The sequence below is a fragment of the Podarcis tiliguerta genome, assembly GCF_965153285.1.
Source record: "Podarcis tiliguerta genome assembly, chromosome: 2".
NCBI classification, from domain to species: domain Eukaryota; kingdom Metazoa; phylum Chordata; class Lepidosauria; order Squamata; family Lacertidae; genus Podarcis; species Podarcis tiliguerta.
In genome coordinates this window covers 39,060,703-39,085,877 of record NC_139535.1, presented here as the reverse complement: position 1 = coordinate 39,085,877, position 25,175 = coordinate 39,060,703, and the positions used below count along the sequence as shown (strand labels likewise).

The following is a 25,175-nucleotide window of genomic DNA, read 5'->3' as shown; positions in this document are numbered from 1 at the left end:
TGTTCAGAGGCAGACTGGCCACAACAGTGGCCAAACCTCCATCTAGATCAGCATTAACTGTACTCTTAAAACTAATTTAGAACTTAAAACTATGAGTATTACAGAAAACAAAAACGAAATTATTTACTTTTCATTCTATTTCTTGGTGAAGAAATTGTGAGTCTTGACGGTATTAATATTTGTTTCATTATCTTTTAATGTGTTAAAGTATTTATTTAATCCATTTATTGTCAGATGGCAGAAATTTGTTAGATACCAATGGTAAATGGGAAACTAAAGGCTGGTGGTTTTATGGCAATGACATCCTATGGATGCTGCAAATAATGTGCATCCATCCATGCACAATAAAGACCCACCTGAAATCACCCTAAGTCACTGGATATATATTACCACTTAGTTTTCCATAAGAGCCTCCTAGGCTGTTTCTAAGTAGTTCAACTTCATTGGAAATAGTTTATTCCAATTCTGCTGGTGCTAGTGGGCAGGAATAAATTGTTGAAAAGCTTCCTGAATGCATTTTTAAAAATCCACACTGTCTCCTCAAGAACAGCCTTGTCAATTTGTTGCCATATTACAGGCCCCGCCATTATTTTAAACCTAAGTATTGGTCTTTCCCCCTACCTCCCCTATTTTCCTTACTCATTATTTTTGAGTTGTATCAGGTAAAACAGGGTGGCGGGTTTGGGGAGGGATCAGCAGAGCAGGAGCAGCAATACAGGAGTTAATTTGGAAGGCCTTTCCTACTGATGCATTCCCATCTCCGCCACACTTGATTCTACCCCTGTCACTCACAAACTCCATATCCCTAAAAATCTGACCAGGTTTCATTTGCATGGGCATTCTGAATGTCAGCATTCAGAAATGAAGGCACATAGATACCAGTGCAAGAAATTCCTCCCTCACTAAGCTGCAGTGAGTTTCAATTATCGCACAGTTTGCTTCTGAGTGGATTTATCAAGCCAAGTCTATAAAGCAAAATGAATAATCTCGTCCTTCAGACCTATAAAAATATAATACTTGAAAGTACTTTGACAAAGTAATAAAGACAGAGTGAAAAGAAGGAACATCGACCCCATTTTAATAAGATTAGAGGGGCTTGATATTGTAACTAACCCTTGGCATTTAGAGCTTATTCTCTGGGCTGATTGATTTATATTATTATTTTGATGTGGGGAAATCATTGTGTGGTGTTGTGAATGGTGTGCCACATGTTGATAATATTACAGGTCAGCAGCAACACCTCTGGGGCTCGGTACCCATGATTGGTGGGCCAGAGTTTTCTTGCGGCAAGAACTCATGTGGCCACTTGCCACACTGAGAAAATCAACCAATCAACGTTGGCTTTATCCACAACATCATTAAGAAAATGACTGTGTGGAAATGTTAGAAGGCAAGTGCGTGTTGTGTGTGTGGTAGCCCCATTTGTTTCCGTCAGGGCTCCTGCCTCTGCACCAGAAGCAGCAATTCAACATTTAAAGCTTTTCTCCACCATTTCATTTCTGTTGGCAAAATCCTCAGATCTTGTGTGTGTTGTGCAGCCGTTAAAGACTCTGACGGAAACAAATAGGGCAGTCAAACAAATGAGACAGAGCCTATTCAGTCCAGCGCACCGACCACAAATGGTGGGTAGCCCAGCCTCACTGGGATGCGCAGGAGGTGATACCGGGGGTGGAGGTTTGTAATGAGTACCCCCCTTCCTCTCCTTTCGCAAAATCAACTCTAGCAAAGCTTTCCTGTAACTTCCCCCCCATCACGTCCTTGCTCTTGTACAGCAACTAAACTAAGTGAAATATAATTGACTCAAAGTAACTCAGAACACTTGACTATCCTTCCCTCTCCCCCCTTCACCCAACTTGTCTCTCCCCATTATTCTGTTTCCAAGTGTACATTCCTCAGGGAAAGAACCTGTCTTTTTCTTTTGCTCTTTAACACACTGATACTCTGATAGAGCTGTATAAGGTAATAGTAATAATAATGCCTTGTGATTCTGAGTTTTCTATGTTTATGTTATTTTACATTTTGTGGCCAGGCTGCCTTTTGTCTTTCAGTCTATCAATTGGTCCTTCCTTCCGTCCTTCCGTCCTTCCGTCCTTCCTTCCTTCCTTCCTTCCTTCCTTCCTAGAGAACATGGTGCCCTCCAGATGTTGCAGAACAAATCCCATCAGCCCAAGTCCATCAGCATCTGTAGGGTTGCAGGTTTATCACCCCTGTATTAAATAATGTCCTCACATAACATGGGCACCCCACTGCACTGGCAGAAGCGACCAGACATTGGCTCAAAAGGTGCACAACACCAGAGATAAAGGAAGAATTGCCTTCTAATTTCAACTAGTGGGGTGCCTTCTGTCATGCTGGCAAAGTCCGTCCTGGCTCAACCAAAATGAGAAGAAATGGGGGGGGGGGTGAAGGAAGGCTCTCTGGGCCCTAAGAATTCTGGCCCCATTTGGTAAATCTGTACCGCACCCTCCCCTCAAAAAATCCTGCCTTCTTTCAGCATAAAGCATGTGACAGAAGCTGATGTTATATTTAAATAATAAAGCAGAACTGGGGTTGTTTTGTCTGCTTCCCCCCCTTCCTCTCTGATCTCCCCGTTGAAAAATGCATGGAAGGCAACAGATGTTTCGACTTTGTAGCTTGAACCTTTCTCAGCTGTTTGAAGATTTGATGTAGAATTCTTTGAACATCAGTTTCAGAGGAGACTCTCTTGGTAACGGTTGCCATGCAGAATTCATAATTAAAGAAGGTTCTAGGGTGATGGTGGGTTTTGTAAAACTGTATTTCATTAATTTGCTTAAATATACTTAATGGGATGAGAGAAATGGTTTTATCCACGGAGAAGAAACTCCTCAGGCCTTCAGCTCTGCCTACTGGGGAATAATCAAGCAGACACCTCTAGACTGCATAGCAACGTGGTTGCCGCAAGCTCTCTCCAAGCTAGCCACAGGGCACGGAGGTACATGATGTGGAATGTGTCGTGCTCACGAAAGACGTGGCAATATGCCAAACCCTACGCTTCTGTGTAACACTGTCACCACCCACAGGACAGAACTGCAGCCAAAACAGCAGGGTTGGCTCAAAGATTTTGGGGGCCCTTGGGCATGGCGCCCCCAGTTCTAAACCTGGAGGTGGGGCATTTAAACTGATAATTACTTTAGGCTGCAACCAGTTTTCTTGGATACATCCCTTCCAAGTAGAAATGGTAGGGCCATTACAGCAGTGGGCCTTCCACTGATCTCACGAGGCCCTGGCAAATGCCCCACCTTGCCACCCTATAAAGCTGACCCGGGAAAGCAGTATGGTGGTGGCTGCATGTAAAGTGTTTGCATGAGTGAGTTGTTCATATGTGCACCATTGTGTAAATGCTCTTACCAAGTGAGCCAGCCCATTGGTATGTAGAGCTGGCATGTCAACCGTGCACCTGCCTGGGCCCTACAAACGCTGAGTGCTAGCTCTGCAAATAGACCGCAAACAAGCTCATATGGTAAGTGCATTTATACATGATGAAGTGTGTGTAATGCTTGCACAGTCAAGCGCTGCCATCTGTTTCAGTCCTTTAAGCTCTTCTAATGCAGAAGATGAAATCACCCTACCCCAAGAGTCCAATGGAGAATTTGTAGAGCTTGCTCATATATACCTTGCTTATGCTTCATGTCAGGGATAGTTATATAAGTAAATTCTACGAACGACGGCACTATGTCAGTTTTGTTACCTCTTCACCAGAGGTGCAGAACCACCTCACACCCAGGGGTCCAACATAGCCCTCCAGAAAGCTCTAGCCAGTCTTTGGGTCTCTCCTAAGGCTACCTCCCCTCTCCTCAGGCCATATATCTTGCTGTCACCACTCTGTGTTTGGCATGTGTCCTTGAACTGACCTCTTGGTTGCCCGAATAGAAGATGGGGTTATTGGGGGCAGGGGGAGAGAGAGAATAAATCTTTGGCTTTTGTGTGGTTGGAATTTAGCTTCTCTATTGTGCTGGAACTCACCACAAACACCTCCCTCGTTCTCTTATAATGGCAATGGTGTCCACCTGAGAGGTGCCAGTACTGAGTTCTGGTTTTAAAAAAGCCCTGTTAGGAGCTATTGATTTTCCCCAGCCAGTGGAGGCTACTTCATATAGGCAAGTGGGTCATTGCCCCACCGAGCTCCCCTAAGCCAGCCCCCACCTGTCTGCCTCCTTACCAGCCTAGTGGGTGACACTAGATTTCAGCCTCCTCCTCTTCTTTAGTCAGTGTTGTCTTTGAAGGACTCAAGAGGGAAGGATACCAGAATAAGCTGGTTTGGCCTCTCATGGGCTCTAGTTCTGGCGGCCATTTGCTCTGGTTGCCCCTGTGGCTGACCTCCCTGCCTTCCACCCTCCCAGGCCCAACAGGAACCAGACCCCACTAGGCCCAGCCTTACCAGGTGGCCAGTTGAGACAACCACCACGAGGCAAAGTGAGGCAGCCATTTTGGGTAGCAAAAACTGAGGGCCACAGTGTGAGCTGAACTGTGTGCCAGGCACCACGACCTGCACCTGTTACAAGTAGCTTGTCATCTCTGAGAGCAGTGGAGTAGTCTGTCTCATTGACACGCCAGTCCTTTTGTAAATGGCAGATGAGAGGTATCACCACCTCAGGCAATGCAACAGCTTCAGCCGTCCCTGCTCCCATAACCTCTGGTGCTGTTTCGGTTCCTCTTGGCATTTTCCCTGCTTTTATTACAGGAAATAAGATACAATCTAGCACTCATTTTGTGTCCAGGCAGAAAGAACAATATCGCTTCTTCCCCTTAGTGGAGACTATCTTCACAGCAGGCTAAAAGCCTGGGTGAGCCTTCACTAGCAAACATGGAGCAGAGGCATAATTATTGCTGAAGCAGTGTTAACTTTTCGGTGGCAGGCAGGAGCAATTTTAATGGCAATTAGGGCTGTCACCTCATTAAATAAATCTTAGATGATTAATCATATAATGTTTAATCAATTAATCGCATAAATTTGCATAGGAATAAACAATAGATCCACAGGAGGGGGGGTTCTCCTTTCCTTTCCTTCTTTCTTTTTTTTTGCAGGATGCCCACGTCTCCATCTTCCCAGCCTCTACCATCCCTTCTGTGTAGAGACAAAGGAAGATATATCTTCTCCGATATCTGCTATCCATTTTGTTTGTAATTTCTCATACTACAAGTCATTCCTCCACCACCCCACATCTGTTGCCTCATTAATTGGGGGGGAGGTGTGCCACCTTTTAAACCAATTGATCTACAAAGGTTAATCCGCAGGGAGTGCAGTCTTATATCTCCTCAGAAGGAAGTCTGATTGAGTTAAATGGGACTTACTTCCAAGTAAGTGGGTGAAGCCTAAATGCAGACCTCGTAATTACAGCATGGAAGCAATTTTGTGTGTGGAATGCAACCAATCAGCCTTCTTTCAGGGGAAGAGAGAAGTGCATAACCCCAATCCAGATTTCCAAAAAAATAATAATCATTTGATGCTGGTTTCCTTGAGAACTGAGTAACTATTTGGTGCCCTCTAGGCTAGGGTAACAACGTATTAGTCAACTCCCAAATGTAACCATGGAAATGATATCTCATGCATACAGTAGAACCCAGAGGACCTCTACATTTGAGGAAGCATGGAAGTTTGGAACTCACCAATGCTCATACTGGCATCTTACACCACTTTAAACATTTAGTTGGGTTTCCTGATGTTTATATATGCCTGATACTGCACCCTTGATGTTATTACATCAGTTACCTAATGTTTATACATCCATAGATGACATCCATGCTACACAGTTGCTGCAGAAAATGCTGGTGTACCTAACACTGGTGTTTCTGACAACACTGAAACTTGTTTTTAGGTCTTTGGAATTTAGTAGGTTTTCTGGGTCACTTGAGCCTTAGGCAGCTTACACACCATAGATTTAAAAGAATCCCAAGAATCTTGGGAACTGCAGTTTGTTAAGGATGCTGCGAATTATAGCTTTGTGAGGGCAAAACCACGATTATTTTGTGTGTGCGTGTGTGCGTGCGTGCTATAAATGTATGCTGTATATACAGCCTTACACCCAAAGATTCACAGGACTCATATGTCTGGTGTCAGAGTGAGAAGTGATCCCATACCTCTCCTTTAGCTGATCCAATTGTGGGTGGGCAAGGATAGACTCTTCTGCAGCATAAAAATAGATGAAGTGCATCACCCCCTGCACCTGATCCAAATTTGCATAAAATTCAAATACAGTGGAACCTCGGGTTAAGTACTTAATTCGTTCCTGAGGTCCGTTCTTAACCTGAAACTGTTCTTAACCTGAAGCACCACTTTAGCTAATGGGGCCTCCTGCTGCTGCTGCCACGCCGCTGGAGCACGATTTCTGTTCTCATCCTAAAGCAAAGTTCTTAACCCGAGGTACTATTTCTGGGTTAGCGGAGTCTGTAACCTGAAGCGTATGTAACCCAAAGTACCACCGTATGGTAATTTAAAAAACAAACAAACTTTCCTTTAAACAGAAATGCAACTTACCACAGAGGAAGACTGTGAACCAGGCGATTTGTTTGTGTCTGCTGCCCAGGTACACAGTTCAGGCTACAGGCAACCCCCCTCAAGTCACTTCCTTTGCTCACACCTTATACAGACCAAACTAGTACACTCCACAAAGCTGGAAGGGGGAAGAGAAGTCCCATTCCCCAAAAGGGGTCTTCTTCTAGAAAAGCCTCAAAACTGTTTGTATGAATGTTGTGGTTGTTTCCAGTTGTGATTACTTAATACAAATTAAAACCATCATCTCCGACCATTAGCTTCTATGGCAGATGATGTGTTTGGCAGGTTTGACCCTTCAAGCCATCATTTCAGACTCCAACCAGAGAACCACTCAGTTGAAGGAGGCCTTGATGTTATCCACAGCATTTTACAAAATATACTTTGCTCCCTCTCCAGATTCTCTAAAATGAGAAATCTCCTATCTAAGTGACAAGTGGATGCAAGCTTGTATTGAGTGCAGATGTATGTAATTATTACATTAAGATCCCACTTTTCTTCCAAGGAGCTCAAGGAAGTGTATGTTGTTCTCCCCCTCTTCATATTACCCTCACAGTCACTGAGAGGCAGTGACTGGCCCAAGATCACCCAGTGAGCTTCACCACCAAGGTCCTAGTCCATGTTGGCTCTCGAAAGTTTCCTAAGGCTACTCAAGTCCTCTTAGTGCTCAGCTTTGCGACTGAATGGGGATTTGAACCTGGGCTCCAGCGTCAAAGCCCAACACTCAAACCACTACAGCACACACATTAATGCATGTATATACTGGCAATCAATACTAGACTTGTCTGCTCAGAATACATGTCTAGTATCTGCTCAGAAGTTAGTCCCATTGCATTCAATCCTGTTTACTCCCCAGCAAGCATGCGTCGGATTTTACCTTCAGGTCACAATCAAACAGCTCAGCTTCACGCTGCCAGCACGCAAAGCAGCGAAAAGCCAGACACACAGGAGAAGAGGCCAAAAGTTGCCAAATGGCTTTGCAACATTAAGCCGCAGCAGCATGGGAACCATGCACAGCCTCTGCCACTCCCGCTATGACCAGTCGTATGCAGCAGCCACCAGCAAGGAGCCACTAGCAGCAGTGGCAGCAGCAACCAAGTCATGCATTTAATTGGTGTCTATTGGATTTCCCCCCCTGAAGCTATACTTTGTGCTACTCACTCTGACATGGAAGGCAGAAGTTTCATTTTGTATCTGCATCTGACTCAGAGACTTTTTTCTATACTGGCATTTGGCCTCCTGCCCCGATGGCAGTTTTTCTTGTATCATCAGGCTGAAATGTAGAATTTCCCACTGAGGAGATAGAGGAATGTGTGTGTGTGTGTAAAAGCAGGGTGAGGGAGGAAGAGACATTGATGAATGGAATAAATCCCTGCCACTCTTCTAGTTTCTTCGCAAAAACACAGCGGCAAGGTCTTTCTTTATCCTGTCACATAAAGATGCCACTGTCTCCCTAGAGAATAGCTCTTGAGAGACAGCAGCTTCTTTACGATCAGCAAACCTACAGCTGTAACAATTGTAGAGCCATGGGGATAGTATAGGAGCACTATACTCCATCCAAATGGACTTTCTCCTCTGGAGAGCCTCTGGTAAGGGAACCCTATTCTGCAACTTGAGTTTTAAGTAAGAAACCCAGCTGTAGATGGCACCGGTTGGCTAGTACCTGTGACATCATCAATACACCTCCCATTAAAAACCCCCAAAGATGCACCCACTTTAAAAAAAAGCCAATAGCACAGGTGAAATGAAAGGAGTGCAGAAAATACTGATGGCTGAATCAGCATTCAGTTTGTGGGAAGCTAGCTACATAACCGCACTGAACTTCTCACATCTGATATTAACCTAAACAGAAGACTTTTGTTAATTTTTACAGTTATGCTACATGCTGAACAGATTCATCTATGCTTACATAGAGGGTTGGATTCTATTAGGTTGGAATATTGTTTTCATACCTTGCCAAGTAACTTTTATTTTATTAATACCCGATCTCGGCTCCTAATGTGTCGTGTCCACCACCTCAGGCTAGGACACCTCAGGGAAAACGTATGTACAAAATCTACTGTGAAATATGGATGTCAGTGTGGCATTTGCTTTCTTCCACCTTTATTGTTTCTCCCCCTGCAAATAATTCCCCCCACTGGCCTTTTCAACTACCAATTCGTAATTAACATAAGCCAGCAAAATACAAGTGGCCTCTTTCTAACAGTCAAGCTACAGTCCATTCTCTTCTCTCACTTCCACCTGCCCTCCATTACAGCCATTAACTGCTCTCTGCAGCTTATACGCCAACAAAGAAAAAGATGGCTTCACAGCTGTGACAGAATTCCATGTATGGGGGTGGCGAGGAAGGGGAGAAGCATCTTGGGACTCTAATCCAACCAGACAGATTGAGGTCAAATGCTTCTTGCATTCAACAAGCATAAAGGGGGAAGAGAAAGGAAAAGCCACAGAAATAAGAGGTGGCAAGTGCCTATAGGGTGCCTCACATTCTGCTGTAGGACAGCCACTGCCAACCTGGTATTGTTTAGACATTTGGGCTACAACACCTACCAGCCCCAGCCAGCATAAACTCTGGAGGTCAACGAGCTGTCCGTGGCTGCTACCCCAAAGCAGCTGAGAGTTGGAAATGGCTCTGAGGACCAATGCATGTAGGATATTTGAAAGCGTCTGCAAGTGTATGCTTTAGATGGCTTGCTTTTTCTTGCCTCCCAGATCCCTCTCCTCATTTCCCCCCAAAACACAAGCCAAGGAGTTCATGGGCCCATACACACCATACATTTTAAGCATCACCACAGTACTTTAAATAGTCATGGCTTTCTCCCAAAGAATCCTAAGAAGTGTCGCTTGAGTTGTTAGATCCCTGTTCTCCCTCACAGAGTGCCAGTTCTCAAAGTTCCCCTGGAAGAGGGACTGAGAGTGGAACTGAACAAGCCTGGAGATTGAGAGCAGAGACAGTAAAGGAATTTGTACCCAGGGTTCACAGTTTAAAGAGGAGGCAAGGAAGAGATGACACAAAAGAGGTGTGGAGAAAGTGGACAGAGAAGTTTTACTCCTCCTCTCGCAACACCAGAACTGGGGACATCCAATGAAGCTGGTTGGTGGAAGATTCAGGACCAGACAAAAGAAAGGACCCCTTTGACACAGCGCACACTTAAACTGCAGAACTCACTCCCACAGGACACAGTGATGGCCACCAACTTAGATGGCTTTAAAACAGGATTAAGCAAATTCATGACGAATAAGGCTATCAAGGTTATCTGAAGAAGTGTGCATGCACATGAAAGTTCATACCAATAACAAACTTAGTTGGTCTCTAAGGTGCTAGTGGAAGAGATTTTTTTAAATTTTGTTTTGACTACAGCAGACCTACATGTCTCTAAGGCTATCAATGGCTACTAGCCATGCTGGCTAAGCTCTGCCTCCACAACTGGATGCAGTATGCTTCTGAATACCAGTTGCTGGAAACAAAAGGAGGGATAATGACCTGATGCTCAGGTCCTGCCTTTGGGCTTCCCATAGGCATATTACTGCCTCCCCCCCCCCCATGAGAACAAAGTGCTGGACAGGATGTGCTTTCGATGTTCTTTCCTAAGCATCTACAGTGGGAGACACAATTATTGACTAGAGGAGGAGAAGAAGAGGAGTTTGGATTTGATATCCCGCTTTATCACTACCCTAAGGAGTCTCAAAGCGGCTAACATTCTCCTTTCCCTTCCTCCCCCACAACAAACACTCTGTGAGGTGAGTGGGGCTGAGAGATTTCAAATAAGTGTGACTAGCCAAGGTCACCCAGCAGCTGCATGTGGAGAAGTGGAGATGCGAACCCAGTTCACCAGATTACGAGACTACCACTCTTAACCACTACACCACACTGGCTGTAGATGGGTGGAGGTGTATTTTATTCATATGCTGAACTGCCCTTTGACCAAATATTGCCAGAAAATAAAAGACAACAACAACAACAACCCACTATATTTATACATACATACACACAAAGTCCTGAGTATTTTCTCGGGAAAACCCCCCAAAAAACTTGCTCACACCAGATAGATATTAATTTAAAATGGCACCTTTGTTGTGGAAACACTGGCAAATTTGTCATTCTGGCTCCCTATGTGAATGACTAGTAGGTATGTAAATAAGCCACTCAGCTTCCTTTTATTTTTATTTTTTTTTCAAAGCAATGGTAAGTCAGCAGGTCATGACCTAGAAGGTGGGAAAGGCAGAGCTGTGGATAGAAGCTCTTGCCTCCGCTGCACCAATGACCCAGTGTTCCTTGGAGACAAGGCACACAGCTGCCACAAGATCAGCACCCCTTTCAAAAGGGAAGCAAGCCAGACAATATAGCAGGCAGAGACCACCACCAGACACATATATAGTCAATGCCAATGCCCCCTGCAGCATAAATAACACCCTCTTTGCTCCTCATAAAAAAATCTCCAATATACCCAAAACATCACGTTCATAGTTCTAAGAGTCATCTTTCCCCACAAAAATTATCAATTCTTTCTTCCCTGCTTCCATAGCAGCTCAGCAGGCATCCACATTACTGCTATGGACATCACCCTGTTCCTATGCTTTCAATTTGCCTTTCCCAAAGCCCCCATAAGATCCACCTAGGAATGAAAACAGTTTTGAGGCACTTGCAAGCATTCCATCTCAGTATTTTGGGTGAGGAGAAGTCACTCCACAGAAATGGCTTTCCGTGGAGCAGGAATCTGGCCCACCAGTTGTAGAACCCGCTGGGAAAGGCAGAGGCTGGTAGGATGGTGGGAGATATATTGACACAGAGCGTATGGACAGATAGAGATAGACAGCACCTGGGGGAGCAGCAAAGACAAAGGGGAGTTTAGGTAACCCGAAGTCAATGGCTCCCAGACCTCACCCCCCTTCACTTCATTTCCACCCCGACACTTAAGTCCCTCCATTCCTCTGACTCACCTTGCCACTACGGCAAACTCCCAGCAGGCTGTGGGGCCTCTCATCATCAAGTACAGTAGCGAAAAGGATATCTAAGACCAGGTGGATGCGATGGATGGTTTGTGCCGTCTCCACGTCAGCAAGGAAGAGGAAAGCATGCTTGGTAAGAATGACCACCACACCCAAGTGGGGCAGGAACTAAAAGGATAGAAAAGCAGTTGCTTGAGAAGTCTGAATCAGTCCCCTTCCCACATCACATCAATACTATTTAACTATACTCTGACTGGGATTACCAGCATGGCTCTTGAGTGCATAATGGCACTCTCAGACCACCCATCCAGGGGGCCCTGACCTCCCTTAATAAAAAAATATTTTGTTTGTTAGTTTGGGGTATCCCTGTCTGCTTCTTTTGTCTATTTTGTTTCTGCTCTTGGTGTCTGTCTGTGGGGGGGACGGACAACCCATGTTTTGCCTGTTTTTTCAGGCAGTGAGGGAGTTCTAAGCACAGGCAGTTTTCCTTGTGTGAAATTGATATCTTGTGATGGCCACAGACGTTTTAGATTTAGAAACGAGTCCCCAGGCCCGAAGAGGTTAGGCACCCGTTGCCAAAAACAGGCATGCGGAACCTTTGGCCCTCTAGCTGTTGATGAACTACAACTCCCATGGCTATGTTTTCTGGGGCTGATGGGAGCTGTAGTTCAGCAACATCTGGAGTTCCAGAGGTTCCCCGGCAATGCCCTAAAAGCTTCTTCCCCTTGTCCCAACTACTCCTGGGCACTTGGAAAACATGACCGCCAACTCTGGATCAAATAGCCAGACATCCACTGAGTTAGATGGGGAAGGCACAAAAAAACCCCACCACCAACTACATCAGCCTAACTGACACCTTCCAGATGTTTTGGATTACAATTCCCATCAGACCCAGTCAGCATGGGGATGAGAGAAGTTGTTGTCCAAGGTTCAGCAGGTCCATAAGCCAACTGTCTCCAAGGCAAAACTCACCTGCACTGCACTGGGGAAGTCCCCTAGCTGAGTCCCCTTGAAAGGCAAGGTGTCGCGGGCACTAAGCAAGGCGGCGTTCCCTGGCTGATGTGGGCCTAGCTCTACCACATGAAACTGCAGACACAAACAAGAAGCAAGTGCAGAATTAGAGACTTTACTGGCTCCCTACCCAGTAGACCTTGGCTCCCAACTTCCTCTTTGCCCATCCTTACTAAGCCCCAGTCACCTGTCCAGCCTGTTCCTTGCCTCTCCGCACAGCAGCTAAGAGGGATGTTGAAGGTTTTGGATTCCTGGAAAATCTGTGCTGAGGCAAGGCTACTGCTTGGGCTTCTATGACCTGAGACAGTGGGCCCCCTCGCCAATACAGCTGGGTCAAGCCCACAACTTGGCTCTGTGAGAAGGAAACGAAGAGACAGAGATTCAGAGCAGGGGTAGCCAATGCCGCTTAGACTACAACTCACACCATCCCTGACTACTGGGCCATGCCAGTTAGGGCTGGTGGGAGCTGGAGTCAAACAATATCTGAGGCACAATGTTGGCTATATCTAGGTTAGAACAGAGCCACCAAGCCGTGTAATGGGTTTAGAAACAAGAGACTTAACTTATAACATTTTTTTAAAATTTGGGGGGGGGGGGGAATGGATAAGCTGAAAGAAAAAGGGATTGACAATGAAAACCAGAGAAGGGTGGTGGGAAGTCAGGGGATTCCGAGAATCCTAAATGTGAAGGTGAATGATATGTTTAAATTGAAACGTGTTATGTAAAACTTAATTAAAATATTTTAAAAATATAAAATAGAAACAAGAGACATACCATAGCCATGGGGTCAGAGAATTATGTACCTGCTCAAGTCCTAGAGCTGAGAGAGCCATCCACATATGACTCGCATCCCGTTGATATCCTACCACCTCCATGCCACAGAGACGTTCATGTCGGCTAAACTGCCAACTTGGTCCGGAACCTTGTAGGGAGATTACAGACAAGGAATGGAGTCAAAGTCTTCTGCTCAATTCATATGGCTTACGTGATAGATTAAGTAGGGAACTTCTGGCCAAGGGGTTCAACTTGACATGCCAGGCCCTTTCCGTAACCAGTGGTGGCCAAACTTGGCCCTCCAGCTGTTTTGGGACTACAATTCCCTTCATCCCTGACCACTGGTCCTGTTATCTAGGAATGATCGGAGTTCTAGTCCAAAAACAGCTGGAGGGCCAAGTCTGGCCACCACTGCGCCTAAACCACACTCACCTACCCATCAGTGATTATGTCAGCTGATGGGTGAGAGGACAGGGTTCAATCCTGCACTAGCTATGCCGTCCTGTTCCTAGGAGGCAACAGGATCACACAGCCAAGGCAGCAGGATTTAATCTAATGAGCTAATGTGCCAAGATTGAAGTGCTCTGTCTTCTCCTTAAAGCTGCATATGGTGCTACTGCTGCGACCCGCCCACTTAAAGGAGAAGCTGAGCAAAGTGTCAATTGAAACAGAGTCTGCTTCAAAGGGCACTTTGCTGCTTTAGGCCAATCCTTGGATAGATCCTCAAACTACCCCTGCTTTTAATTTTCATCACAGTAGACTGTTGAGGCAATGCCAGCACACTGCTTCCTCACCAATTCCCTTCAATAATCACTAACTTATCCCATAAACTAGACAGCCTGCCTCTCCTACAATGCATGTGTCCTTTGTCCTTTTCCTTTACTCCCAACTCCATCCATCAAGCACCCTTGGTTTCACCACTTAACTCCATTCATCATTCTGCCCACACCCTGCCCCTGCCAAGGATTCTTTCATTACAGCCACCCCAACAACATCTTCCCCAAGTCCCTCAAACACTCACGTTTTACAGTCCAGTGGAAGACATCCTCCTCTGTCACCACAGCCAGAATGTCAGCGTTCAACCACACCCAGTACTCTATAGGATGAGCAAATTCCCACTGGTACCTTAAGGAACGCTGGTCCACGTCGTAGACCTGGGCCAGCTGCCCCGCTAGAAGGAAGAAGAGGGAAGGTTAAGACAACTGCTGTGGTTTGAGGGAGTGGAGCCGCTTGACAGTGAAGGCCCCTCAATTTATAAAACAGACAATTCACTGTATTTTAGATGCACCTGTGTCTCTTCTGCAAAACTGAATGAGAAGCCCCCACAACCAAATAGAAAGCAGGTAAATAATACGGAAAGCTACAAATGAGAACTTTAGGACATTGGCAGCTCATTCACCAGAAATGTCTTGATGTTTCCAAAGGCTGCAGAGAGCGCTTGGCATTACCAGAACATTAAGTGGGTCAGAGACAAAGAATTCATTTGGAAATGTTGCTGTCCCAAGGGATAACAAATACTCCAACCTCTCCCACAGTTTGAGAACCACCACTGCCCAAAATAAAATGACAGCTGGACGGTGTTACCACCTTCCCTCTTCTAAGCCTATCTCCCACTCAAAGACACCTCAGTTCAATTCAAGCCCTTTACTTCTCTGCAATAACACAAGTCCTCCCCCTTCAGGACCAAAATGACCCTCTAGCATTCGCTTTCCATCACTCGCAATTATTTTTCCTTCACCCCATCCACACTGGATTGCTTCCAATGCAAGTCCTACTCTAGAGCAGACCCACTGAAACTTAAGGTCATTTGTAACTTAGGCCCACTCATTTCAGTGGGTCTAGTCTGTGGCGAATTTAGTAACACACAACACCCCGACTTCCTCTCCTTTGCTCAACTCTCCTTTCCTATAACCAGATAGCGTTCCTATTAATGAAATACTGGGGACGCTTGGGTTGCGAACCCGCAGCGTTTGCAACCCGCGTCTGCGCATGCACAGGTTGCGATTCGGCGCTTCTGTGCATGCACGACCGCCAAAACCCAAAGTAACCCGTTCCGGTACTTCCGGGTTTCAGCGATCCGCAACCCGAAAAAAAGCAACCTGTAATGGCTGTAACCCGAGGTATGACTGTACCTCTGACAGCAAGCAGTGGACGGCTAGGATTAGCCAGAGCCCCTTGCACATGATGCAAAGTCCAGTTTGGTGGAGCCTGATCCTCCTTGGGAGATGCGCGGGGATCCAAGAGCGTCAGCGATTGCCGGGAGGAGTCCCCAGGAGGGCTGTGCCGGACACAGAGGCGAGAGGCAGACGAGAAGGTTACACGAGGGTAGGTGATGTATTCCGATACAATGCCATGGGCTTGAAGCTGCAGAGAATGGGAGCGTGAGTGGAGCTTTCCTCCAGAGAAGAGTTTCAATGCCCACAAAACTGTTTGGAGCCGAACCAAGGCTAAGGGAACAGTGTCCTTGTATGTGTACGATCTGGTGTGACCCAAGGTTGGGGTGAGGGAGAAACCCAAATATGTCAACTTCTGCTCCTTATTTAAGCTGCTCATGTACTTTTTTTGTTGATCAAGGAACTGCAAACCAGGAACCACCTTGAGCATCATTAGGAACCCCACCCAGAAGTCAACAAAAAGTATAGGACTGAACTGCAGCTGAACTCCATGGCTGAACAGCGATTTGAACCCAGGTTCCCCACCCTCCAACTCTGCCGCTATTCATTCTTTCCACCTGCTACCTCCTTGTAATATCCATCATACGCTTTCAGGCCATTTGCTTGATTAGGTCTGACCTGCTCATTAGGAAATTAACTGCAGCAAAAATAAGTGTAGAAGAGTGGAAAGATTAACAAGTACTTTGTACTGCTGACTAGTTAAAAACAACTTAATATGAAAATTAGAAAATCAACACGATAAAAATGGTTTCATGAAGATCTAATCTCGAGATTATTTCTGCCAAATGTGACGCTTTTATATTTCCCCTGTTGGAATAGAAAAAATATGGACAGCACTGAGAAATCAATTTAAAGTGTTGGTTTTTGCTATAAATTAAAGACAGAGGTACTGCGCAATAAAAATGTACATGAAAGAGTGACCCCTAAAGAGTAAGACCAGAAAGAAAGAAAGAAAGAAAGAAAGAAAGAAAGAAAGAAAGAAATTGCAGGTAGCCATTTTGATAGGAACAACGTTAGGAAAAAAGTCAATCCAAGTCAGGCATTAGCATTCCCATCTTACTCAACATGGAAGTGGGGATGCAACAAATAACTCCACCTTTGCATGAAGAATGCAACTGACTGTACTAACAGAGCCACTCCCTTTATAGGCACAGAAAATGTAACCTTATATAAGTATATTTGGAAGGAAGCATGGTCACTTTCATTGGTGCTTACTCCCAGGCAAGGAAGTGGAGGATTACAGCCTTAACGACTACACTCAATACTGCTTTTCCCTTTTCTTTTCTACACCCAGAAAGCAGAAGCTCAAAAAAGTCACTGGAGAAATCCAAGGTTCTAAGGCAGCTGTGATCTGGCATCATGGGCAGAAGTCACACACCTATGTCCCCAAAGAAGTTCACAGCCCAATTATTTTCAGATATATCCAAAGAAGCTTTAAAAGTGAAACATGTCTGCATGCAAGTCAATAGAGGACAAGGTTTGCACATAGCCAAGTACTGGATTTGGGCTAGCAGGTGGCAGTGTGACTAGACTGACCTTGGCTACAACCTAAGTGGTCTTTTAATGCAGGGGATTTTAGGCTAGAAATCACCTGAAAACCCAGGCTGAAAACTAACAGGCTGAAGGGCTGGCATAAGCAGTATCTCCCAGCAGCCGTCCCCAACCTGCAATATGGAGATAATGGGCTGTATTTGTGATGGCAGGCATGGGCATTGCCAGAATTTTTTTTGGGTGGGGCAGGCCTTTTGTTGGGGGGTGGGCAGAACCTCAGTTAGCTATGTATTTTTATCAATTTTTATTGACTGGGGGGGGGGGCAGCTGCTCCTCCCTGCCCCCAACGTTTCTTGAAACACCAAAAAAATTAAAAAGGCCCTTCCTCTCTGCCTGAGGACAGTGCAGTAATACTTCTTTTAAGGTTTGCTTGTGGGGGTGAAGGCATGCCCAGTCAGAACTCCCCTAACCCACCACTGATTCCTATAGGAGCAACTCTCATTTATGACCCCAGAAGAGATTTTAAAATGGCTTCCACCGGAACCCCGAAATCTTCTATCCACACAAGCACCTCGCCCCTTTCTCAATCTCTGGGCGCCGCAACCAACCCTGAGCTCGACCCATTCCAAATCGCGCACCCGCCCAGGCCCGTCACCACCTCTCGAGTAACTATTTTCCCCACAGAGGCCCATAGGTTGAGCTACGTGGGGTTTTTTTAGGGGGGGGGGTGTTTCCTGCTTACCTGAGTCAAAACTTCCACGCGGACTGGAGACACAGGTTCGCTCATAGCTCGGTATTCCGAATCAACCTGCAGTGCAGAGAAAAATAGGAGCGAATCGTGCGCGGGAGAGAAAAGGGGGACACGTGGGGAGAGGAGCGGCTTTGGGGAAGGTTTATGAAGTCGGGAGTGATGACCCAGGCTAGCAAGTAAATTAAAATAGGAGTTAACAGTAAGAGGCTAACCTCGAGGAAAAACTGCAACTAAATCTGTGAAAACAACTGCACCACATAGTTCAATATTTGAGCCTTTAAAAACTTACAGGGAAGCGCCCCGCGTAGCTGGCAGTCTTCCCCACCGCCGCTGCCCAAAGTTCATACTCTTTCCTCCTCCTTTTTTTCTCGGATTATAATGGCGTTTCAAGGCCATTCCTGCCCTCTTTCCCAGGTGTACCTGATCTTGCTTTCAGACACGATCCAATTAGCCCTAGCAAAAGGGAGGATCCCTCAGCCACATCTCTCTCTACTACTCCTACCGGTTCGACCAATCCCAGACCAAGGGCCCCATGGAGAGCAGCCTGATGCGGACCCAGGAAAAAGGGGGAGGAAAGCAACCAACTCGCCCCACCCGGAGCAAGCGGACAGGAAGCCGTTGTGTATGAAAACCAACAGCCTAACGATCTGCTACGCGCAGAACACAGATCGTGGAGTTTGCACACCCGCCTTGGTATTTTGCACGAGAAAGCGGCATATAAATGCTTTTATAAATACAGTGCAATATATAACTCTTGGATGTTAAGCTTTAGAGGCATATCAGAAGGAGCTGTGGCTAGCAGAAGATCTGGGTTGCAGACCAGAATCGGAATCAAGTTCGTTGCTGGGTTGTCTTCAGCCCAAGCTCCTGATAGTGCAGAGAACTGAAAATCCATACTGGCTCCTCCTAGGTTTATTTCGGAGCAAGTCCAATTAATTTCAGCGGTGCTCATTTCTCAAGGCCTTGTCTTCAAGAAAAGGTAGTAAATGTGACTCTGGATGGTGCTGATACGGACGTGGAATCACCCTGCAGAAATTCTTTTTCATGCAGAACCAACCCTGCACATCGAGAATGGGATATCAGAGAGCAAAAACTTCTCGCCTTGGTGCGCCTGTTTTCTATGGGGTTTGGGGGGGGGGGAGGCGGGGAAGGGAAGGGACCTTTGCTTATGATCAGAGTAGCATGCAATCAACGTGAGCCCCCGCTTTCAAATTGAACTCGAGCTACTCTGATAATTGGTTAGTCCTGTTAGTATCTGAGTGAAAATAATACCCAAGTAATAACTTGAGCCTATGAGCACGTAGAAGTCTCACCTCATTCCACAATATTCACTCCCAAGTAAGTTTGCACAGGATCTGGGCACAAAGCAGCAATCCTGTGCATTCTTACGTTGGAGCAAGCCCCGCTGAAATGAGTGGGACGACTGACTTGAAAAAGACTGGGGTTGGGAGCAAAAGGACCCTTAGCAGATTTGCTTTAAAATAATTGCTACGTACTTCGACGGCACTTACTTGGTGGTGTATTTAGGATTATATCCTTCATTGAACTCCAAAGTAGCAGGATTGCTGATTTAGAAGGGTCCATATTGCTTGAGCAACGATTTGGTAAACACTGCTCTCTAACAAAATTTACTCCTGCTCTTGAAGGACTCCAAAATCTGATAATCACCACTATCAATACACATGAATCCTGGGAAATGTAGATTGTTAAGGGTGGTGTGTGTTATAGCTCTGTAAAGGTAAAGGGACCCCTGACCATTAGGTCCAGTCGTAACCGACTCTGGGGTTGTGCGCTCATCTTGCTCTATAGGCCGAGGGAGCCGGCGTTTGTCTGCAGACAACTTCCGGGTCATGTGGCCAGCATGACGTAAGCCGCTTCTGGCGAACCAGAGCAGCACACGGAAACGCCGTTTACCTTCCCGCCAGAGGGGTACCTATTTATCTACTTGCACTTTGACGTTTTTTCAAACTGCTAGGTTGGCAGGAGTATAGCTCTGTAGTGTAGGGGTAAACTACAGTTCCCAGGATTCAGGTGGGGGTGGGGACAAGAAATGTGATTTAAATGTGTGGTGTGTATGCCCCAGTGCGCACTATGTATGTCCCAATAGGGTGTGCTTTAAAGTGTTTGCGTTTGCATAGGATTGTACATTTATAGTTACTGGAAGGGATATTGTGCTAGAGCCCAGAATTCCCCCCCCCCCCTTAAAGTTCTTCTTGCAAGACATTTCCCAGTGTTTGTAGCATTTACCCACTGATCGCAATCAGGAACATTTCATAGTAATAGCTTAATGTTGCATTTGAGCTAATGATTCTGTAAAAGTATTTTGTTGATGGTGTGTGTGTGAGAGAGAGGGGGGGGGGTTCAAGCATTTTGTAAACCTGAGGAGTTTTTTTCCCCTGGACCTGTTTTCCAGATTGCAATCTTTGCAGGTTAGAACTTATCTTCTAATTTTCTTGGTTAGGCTATTTCAGGGATGTTGTATTGTCAGCTTTTCAAACCTTCTCCAGCATTCTAAACTGAGCAACAGTGAAATTCAGATCTTTCATCTCTCTCAACTTCCTTTAAAAATGTCTCTTCCCCCCTTTTTATTTTACTTTATTTCATTCCATTCCATTTATGAATCACTTCCTATGAAACATCTTTAAGTAATTTAAAACATTAACAATAAAACATATATGAAAAGATTTCATATATGAAAAGGATTTCATATCCAATAAGGAAACAGACTGGGATAAAAGGCTCTATTTAAAGGCTTGTTGAAAAAAAGATGATCTTCAATAGGTGCTGAAAAGGCAGTAGAAACAATGTCTCTCTGATATGTAATGGAAGCCTGTTCCAGATTGATAAAATTAATCTGAATTAATTAATTAAACTTCCTTTTAAGAGTCTCTGTTTTAGTGAATGAGGAGGGAAGTGAGGGACAGATGGGGCTCATTAACCTGGGAAGCTAGCCCATCTAGAAGGAAAACTCTTGATCCTAAACTTCCGCTGCCTTGTGGGACATCTTCCAGAGAAAAAAAAAGACTAAGGAGTACACATATCCGGAGTTGATTCCCTAAAATGGTTGGATGGCATCTTGAATGCCGTCTCCTGACAACTCCTGCAGCCAAGTTGGTGCCAAACCTATTGCTCTTCTTTCCCTTGGACCACATCATCAAGGCAGAGAAGAGGGGGCTTGTCGTCTGAGCAACCCAAGACCTCCATACATACTGCCCAGGCTTGCACCCTGGGGAGGTCAACTTAAGTGCCGCTGACAGAGCAGTTTGACTTCACCCCAGAGGGGCATTCTATTATCTCTCGAGACAGATGCCAACGATAAAAAATACTGTTTCTGGAGGTCCTGAAGTTCCAGCTCCCTTTTCTGAAGGTTTTTTTTTTTTAAGTCCTTCGTGCTGTTTACTCATCTTTTGGTCCTTTTAAACCCATTCCTGAAGCTCTTATTCCTCCTAGGTAATCATCCACCTGGAATCTAGAGTCTCAAAATGAGTCCCCCTTCCTGCCACAAACCCCCGCAACCTAGTACTTTTGGCAGTAGTGTGGGGCTTTCCAGCTGAGATCACTGCAGTGCGTCTAGGTATCACCCTAACAAAAGATAACATTCCCCTCACCTCCAGGACAGCCTTTTCTTGTGAAGCATTAAGCTGGCAAGAGCCTCTTCCGGAACATGGAGAACTTTGGAATGTCTTTTCTCACAATGAGATCAAGGCGCCTAGTGACTTCCTTTCAGCACTCTTTGAGCAGTGGAGTATTCAAAAAAAACAAAGCAAAACAAGATTATTTGGTGAATTGGTCCAGGGAAGAACATGGTGGGGTGTGAGGGGACTGTGTGCTCTATAGTTGTGATAGGAAAGAAGTGACAATTTCTATGAGGATAAATGGCAAAGATCAGGGAAACTGTGGCACCTTTCTGGTATAACAGAGTCCAACCTTTTATTTATTGTTTGTGTGAAGTTTACATTTTTGCTGGGAGGATATTCTGGGAGGGAATGAGTGGGCCCAGGGGAGCCTTAACTCTGTGCTAATGAAGTTTGTTTGTTTATATATTGGCCAATAAATTTCCCCGAGTTACTTAAAAGTTAGATTGAATGGGGTTCCCTGTGGTGTGATTATATGGGTGTCTTGCGGTTGAATGTGGCAGCAGGGTAGCAAATGCACATTTCTGCCACCCTCATTTAATTCACACATCATACTGGCTTATTTTTAGTATTCTGCTGCTTCTAGAGTTCTCTTTCACTGTAGGAAAGTTTGTGCTTGGCAACACTGAGCCTACCAGTGGAGAGGATTACTGAAAAGAGGTTACTAGCGTCAGGGTTCCTTTGTTGGAGACAGCATTGCCAGGTCCAGCCCCCAAGTGGGCTTCTCCATCTTTAGACAGTTGCACAGAAGAACTGGAAACGTCACAAAGTATGGCTCTTCTTATTACACAGCAGTGGTGGAAAGAGAAGCTTCGCGAATGAAATCTTCTCTTCTATGGAATTTTGAGCAGTTAAGAACATAAGATATGACCTCATAATGGCCAAATAGATGCCTATGGGAAGCTGGCAAGCATGGCCCAAGTGTAAGAGTACTCTGCCACCCTGCAGTTTCCAGCAACTGGTATTCAGAAGGACACAGCCTCCAGCCATGGAGGCAGAGCATAGCCATCATAGAAGTCACAAACCGAAATATTTCTGAGTTCTGTGAGATTTTCACTCTTGTAAGGCTGCAGAATTAAGCAGACTTTATATTACTTCCTAGGAAGTAAGACCCATTAAAGTTGATCAAAGTTAGTGGTGAACTTATTTATGGGGAAACTGTTTAAAATTAGGGTGTAAGTAAGCTTAGATCTGCAAACTTAAAAGTTCTGGAATCCCTTTGTACTCTGGAGAGACTCAGAATTCCTAGCTGAGCACTCGGAGTGCGTTGTCACCAAGAACTGTGCCATTAAAAATTCCTTGTTATGGATCTGAGCTTTTTGTGACTGGAATGAATAATATCACTTTGCAAAATTTAGTTCCTCTTTTGAGTGCTTTATACTGCTTTTTAAAATCATAAACCTGGGAAGGAAGAAGTAGGGGTCAGCAAACTTTTTCAGCAAGGGGCCAGTCCACGGTCCACAGACCTTGTGGGGGGCTGGACTATATTTTTTGGGGGGGAAATGAACAAATTCCTATGCCCCACAAATAACCCAAAGATGCATTTTAAATAAAAGCACACATTCTACTCATGTAAAAGCACGTCGATTCCCGGACCGTCCGCGGGCCGGATTTAGAAGGCGATTAGGCCAGATCTGGGCCTTAGTTTGCCTACCCATGAAATGCACTCATTCTGAAAATCGGGAAATTGCTTAAGGTCATTCATAATGGCTAAGCAGAAGGCCAACAGTTTAGATATAAGACCAGTTAGCAGAAATGTTCCCTGTAAAAGAAGTGCAGGATGAGTTATTTATTAATGGAGGCAGTAATTTCCAATTATTTATTATAAACTTTTTTTTACATTCAAGTCAGATGGAGCTAACTTCTGGTCCTCCAAATGTTGCTAAATGGGTGGGTGCGGATTTGTGCTTTTAATCTAACATGCAGTTCTGCCATTAGTTATGTGCAGATGTGGGGACTTCATTTAGCCAATAGGCACAAGATGACTACTTTAATGTTTTGATGAAAAATTGTCAAAAATAGATGCATGAAATTTTTGGTGGCAATTGAAACACTTTGATACTTTGTCAAAATGTTGACGTTTTCTTAAAATCTTTAGCGTTCAATTTGTTAAATACAATTTTTTCCTACTCCCTCAACCAGCTTTGGTGTGAATTGAGAAGCCATATGTGTTTCAAGTGGCACCAAATCTGTGCTGTTGGGATGCAGATGAGAGGTGTGAATTTGAATTTTGGATCAGGTCCATCCAGTTCAAAACTAGTGTTCCAATACTGTAGTGATGTACACATAATTACTTTTAACAGCTGTCCTTCTACTTTATTCAGGAATGCTTGGAGGACCAATGCCGTATTTGAGAACCAAGGGGGCTTGAGTGTGGTCTGGCTGGTACTCAGTAAGGCTGTGATTGTACCAGGTGATATGCGAACCAGGAGAAGCAGAACCTTGAGGTTTCTGCCCTGAGACTGCAAAGAGCAACACAAGGTATACTTGGGAATAGGCAGAGTGGAAGGCATTCTTACTTATCAAATATTCTGCTGGCTGTTTGGCACAGCTCACCAGAAATTTTCCTTACAAGCAAATTTATGGGGCGAGAAGGTGTTTCTGGCCCACTGATTTGCATTGTGAATCAGAACCTTTCCCAGACCGTGAATCCTTTCATAAAGGTTATGGTATGCTGGCCCAGAGCTATCCCTTTTTGGCTTGCCTATCATTAGGCACATACCAGCTTGTTATCTGAAATGCAAGAATCTGGTCAAATGTATTGAAGTGCCCCCAGCTTGTTGTTCCTGTGGGTAGGTAGGTTATATGCGGGACATTAGAGAGAAAGTTTGAAGGTGAGGAACACTTTTAAAGAGGTACTTTTTGTAAGACTTGGCTGTGGATGTCACCAGTGAACGGCATCAGAAAAACCAGGACCAAACCACTGGTATGGCTGCCCCTTTGGGATATGTCAGGAAGAGTATACTCTGTTTCTGGAATGGAGTGGTGTTTCTGACTGCATGAACCAGATGCAGGGGATGCCATTCCCCACTTTGATTCAGAAAGCTAATTGACTGGTTCTAGTACCAGTGTGGGTGCTGGAGGCTGTGGTGCTGGCCTCCACTAAGAAGCATAGCGGTGTTCCGAGAGAAGTGCCTAGTTTTCCCTTGGACACATTCTGCACTTCCCAGTGTGTGCTATAACTCCAAACCACAGAGTGCAGTAAGTTGCCACCTGGGTATATCTCAGGATAGTTAGTTAATGCAGTTTGCCCACTCCTGTGTTGGTAATAATGAAAAGTTTTTTTGGAATAACATATATAGTACATATTGAAGCATTGGTTGGACTGATTCTAGCCATACTGACTCCAATTTCATAAATATCACGCAGAACAGGGTATGGTTGGGCGTGGAAATAATTATGCCATGACGTCACAGGATTTGTGCCCTTTCTCACATCCAGGAGCTTCCAAAACATTAAGTGTTTTTTTCTCTTCTTGGATTTTTTTAAAAATATAAACGATTAAAAACCTATGCACAATGGTACCTCCCTTTTGCTCCCCTCTTCTGTTTCCTCAGATCCCCAAATGCTAGTGGATTGCGGAGCCAATCTGGATTATATGCATGGCTCTGATCCTGTGTCTGTAAGGTTAGAATCCCTAAGAGGAAACCTGCTGAATCAATCAAACCAGTTCTTATGGCCTTAGCTACACAGCTAAGTATCCATCATCTGCTTCTTAAAGAATGAGCCCTGTTGCCAAGTCAAATGGATGGGCCTTTCCCCACCGCACCTGGCTGAATGCCATGTCATCCTACGTTGGAGAGCAATAGGACAAGTGGGGTTGTGTGTGTGAGAGCTCCTCTATCAGTACCGGATTTACATATAAGCTTAACAAGCTA

At 45.1% G+C, this 25,175-nt stretch overlaps 1 protein-coding gene and 1 long non-coding RNA gene across 13 annotated transcripts in view; one reads left to right on the top strand and one right to left on the bottom strand.

Moving 5' to 3' along the window:
• Window positions 1-9,532: 9,532 nt before the first annotated feature.
• The window catches only part of LOC310667020 (clathrin heavy chain 2-like), a 40,749-nt gene continuing 25,106 nt past the window's right edge, over window positions 9,533-25,175 (bottom strand). For 4 of the 12 annotated variants that reach the window (XM_083418649.1, XM_083418659.1, XM_083418657.1 and 1 more), the window contains exons 3-10: window positions 17,654-17,719; window positions 15,379-15,610; window positions 14,268-14,417; window positions 13,276-13,394; window positions 12,660-12,824; window positions 12,434-12,547; window positions 11,453-11,629; window positions 10,388-11,331 (exon numbers count right to left, since the gene is read on the bottom strand). In XM_083418649.1, the coding sequence (XP_083274775.1) occupies window positions 11,194-11,331; window positions 11,453-11,629; window positions 12,434-12,547; window positions 12,660-12,824; window positions 13,276-13,394; window positions 14,268-14,417; window positions 15,379-15,610; window positions 17,654-17,698 (1,140 nt within the window). In that variant the 5' untranslated portion in view covers window positions 17,699-17,719 and the 3' untranslated portion in view covers window positions 10,388-11,193. The other 8 variants (XM_083418648.1, XM_083418654.1, XM_083418656.1 and 5 more) reach the window with 8 other exon arrangements.
• Window positions 22,266-24,821, top strand: LOC310667211. The gene is made up of 2 exons (XR_014506209.1): window positions 22,266-22,402; window positions 23,622-24,821. It is a non-coding gene; the product is annotated as an uncharacterized lncRNA (long non-coding RNA).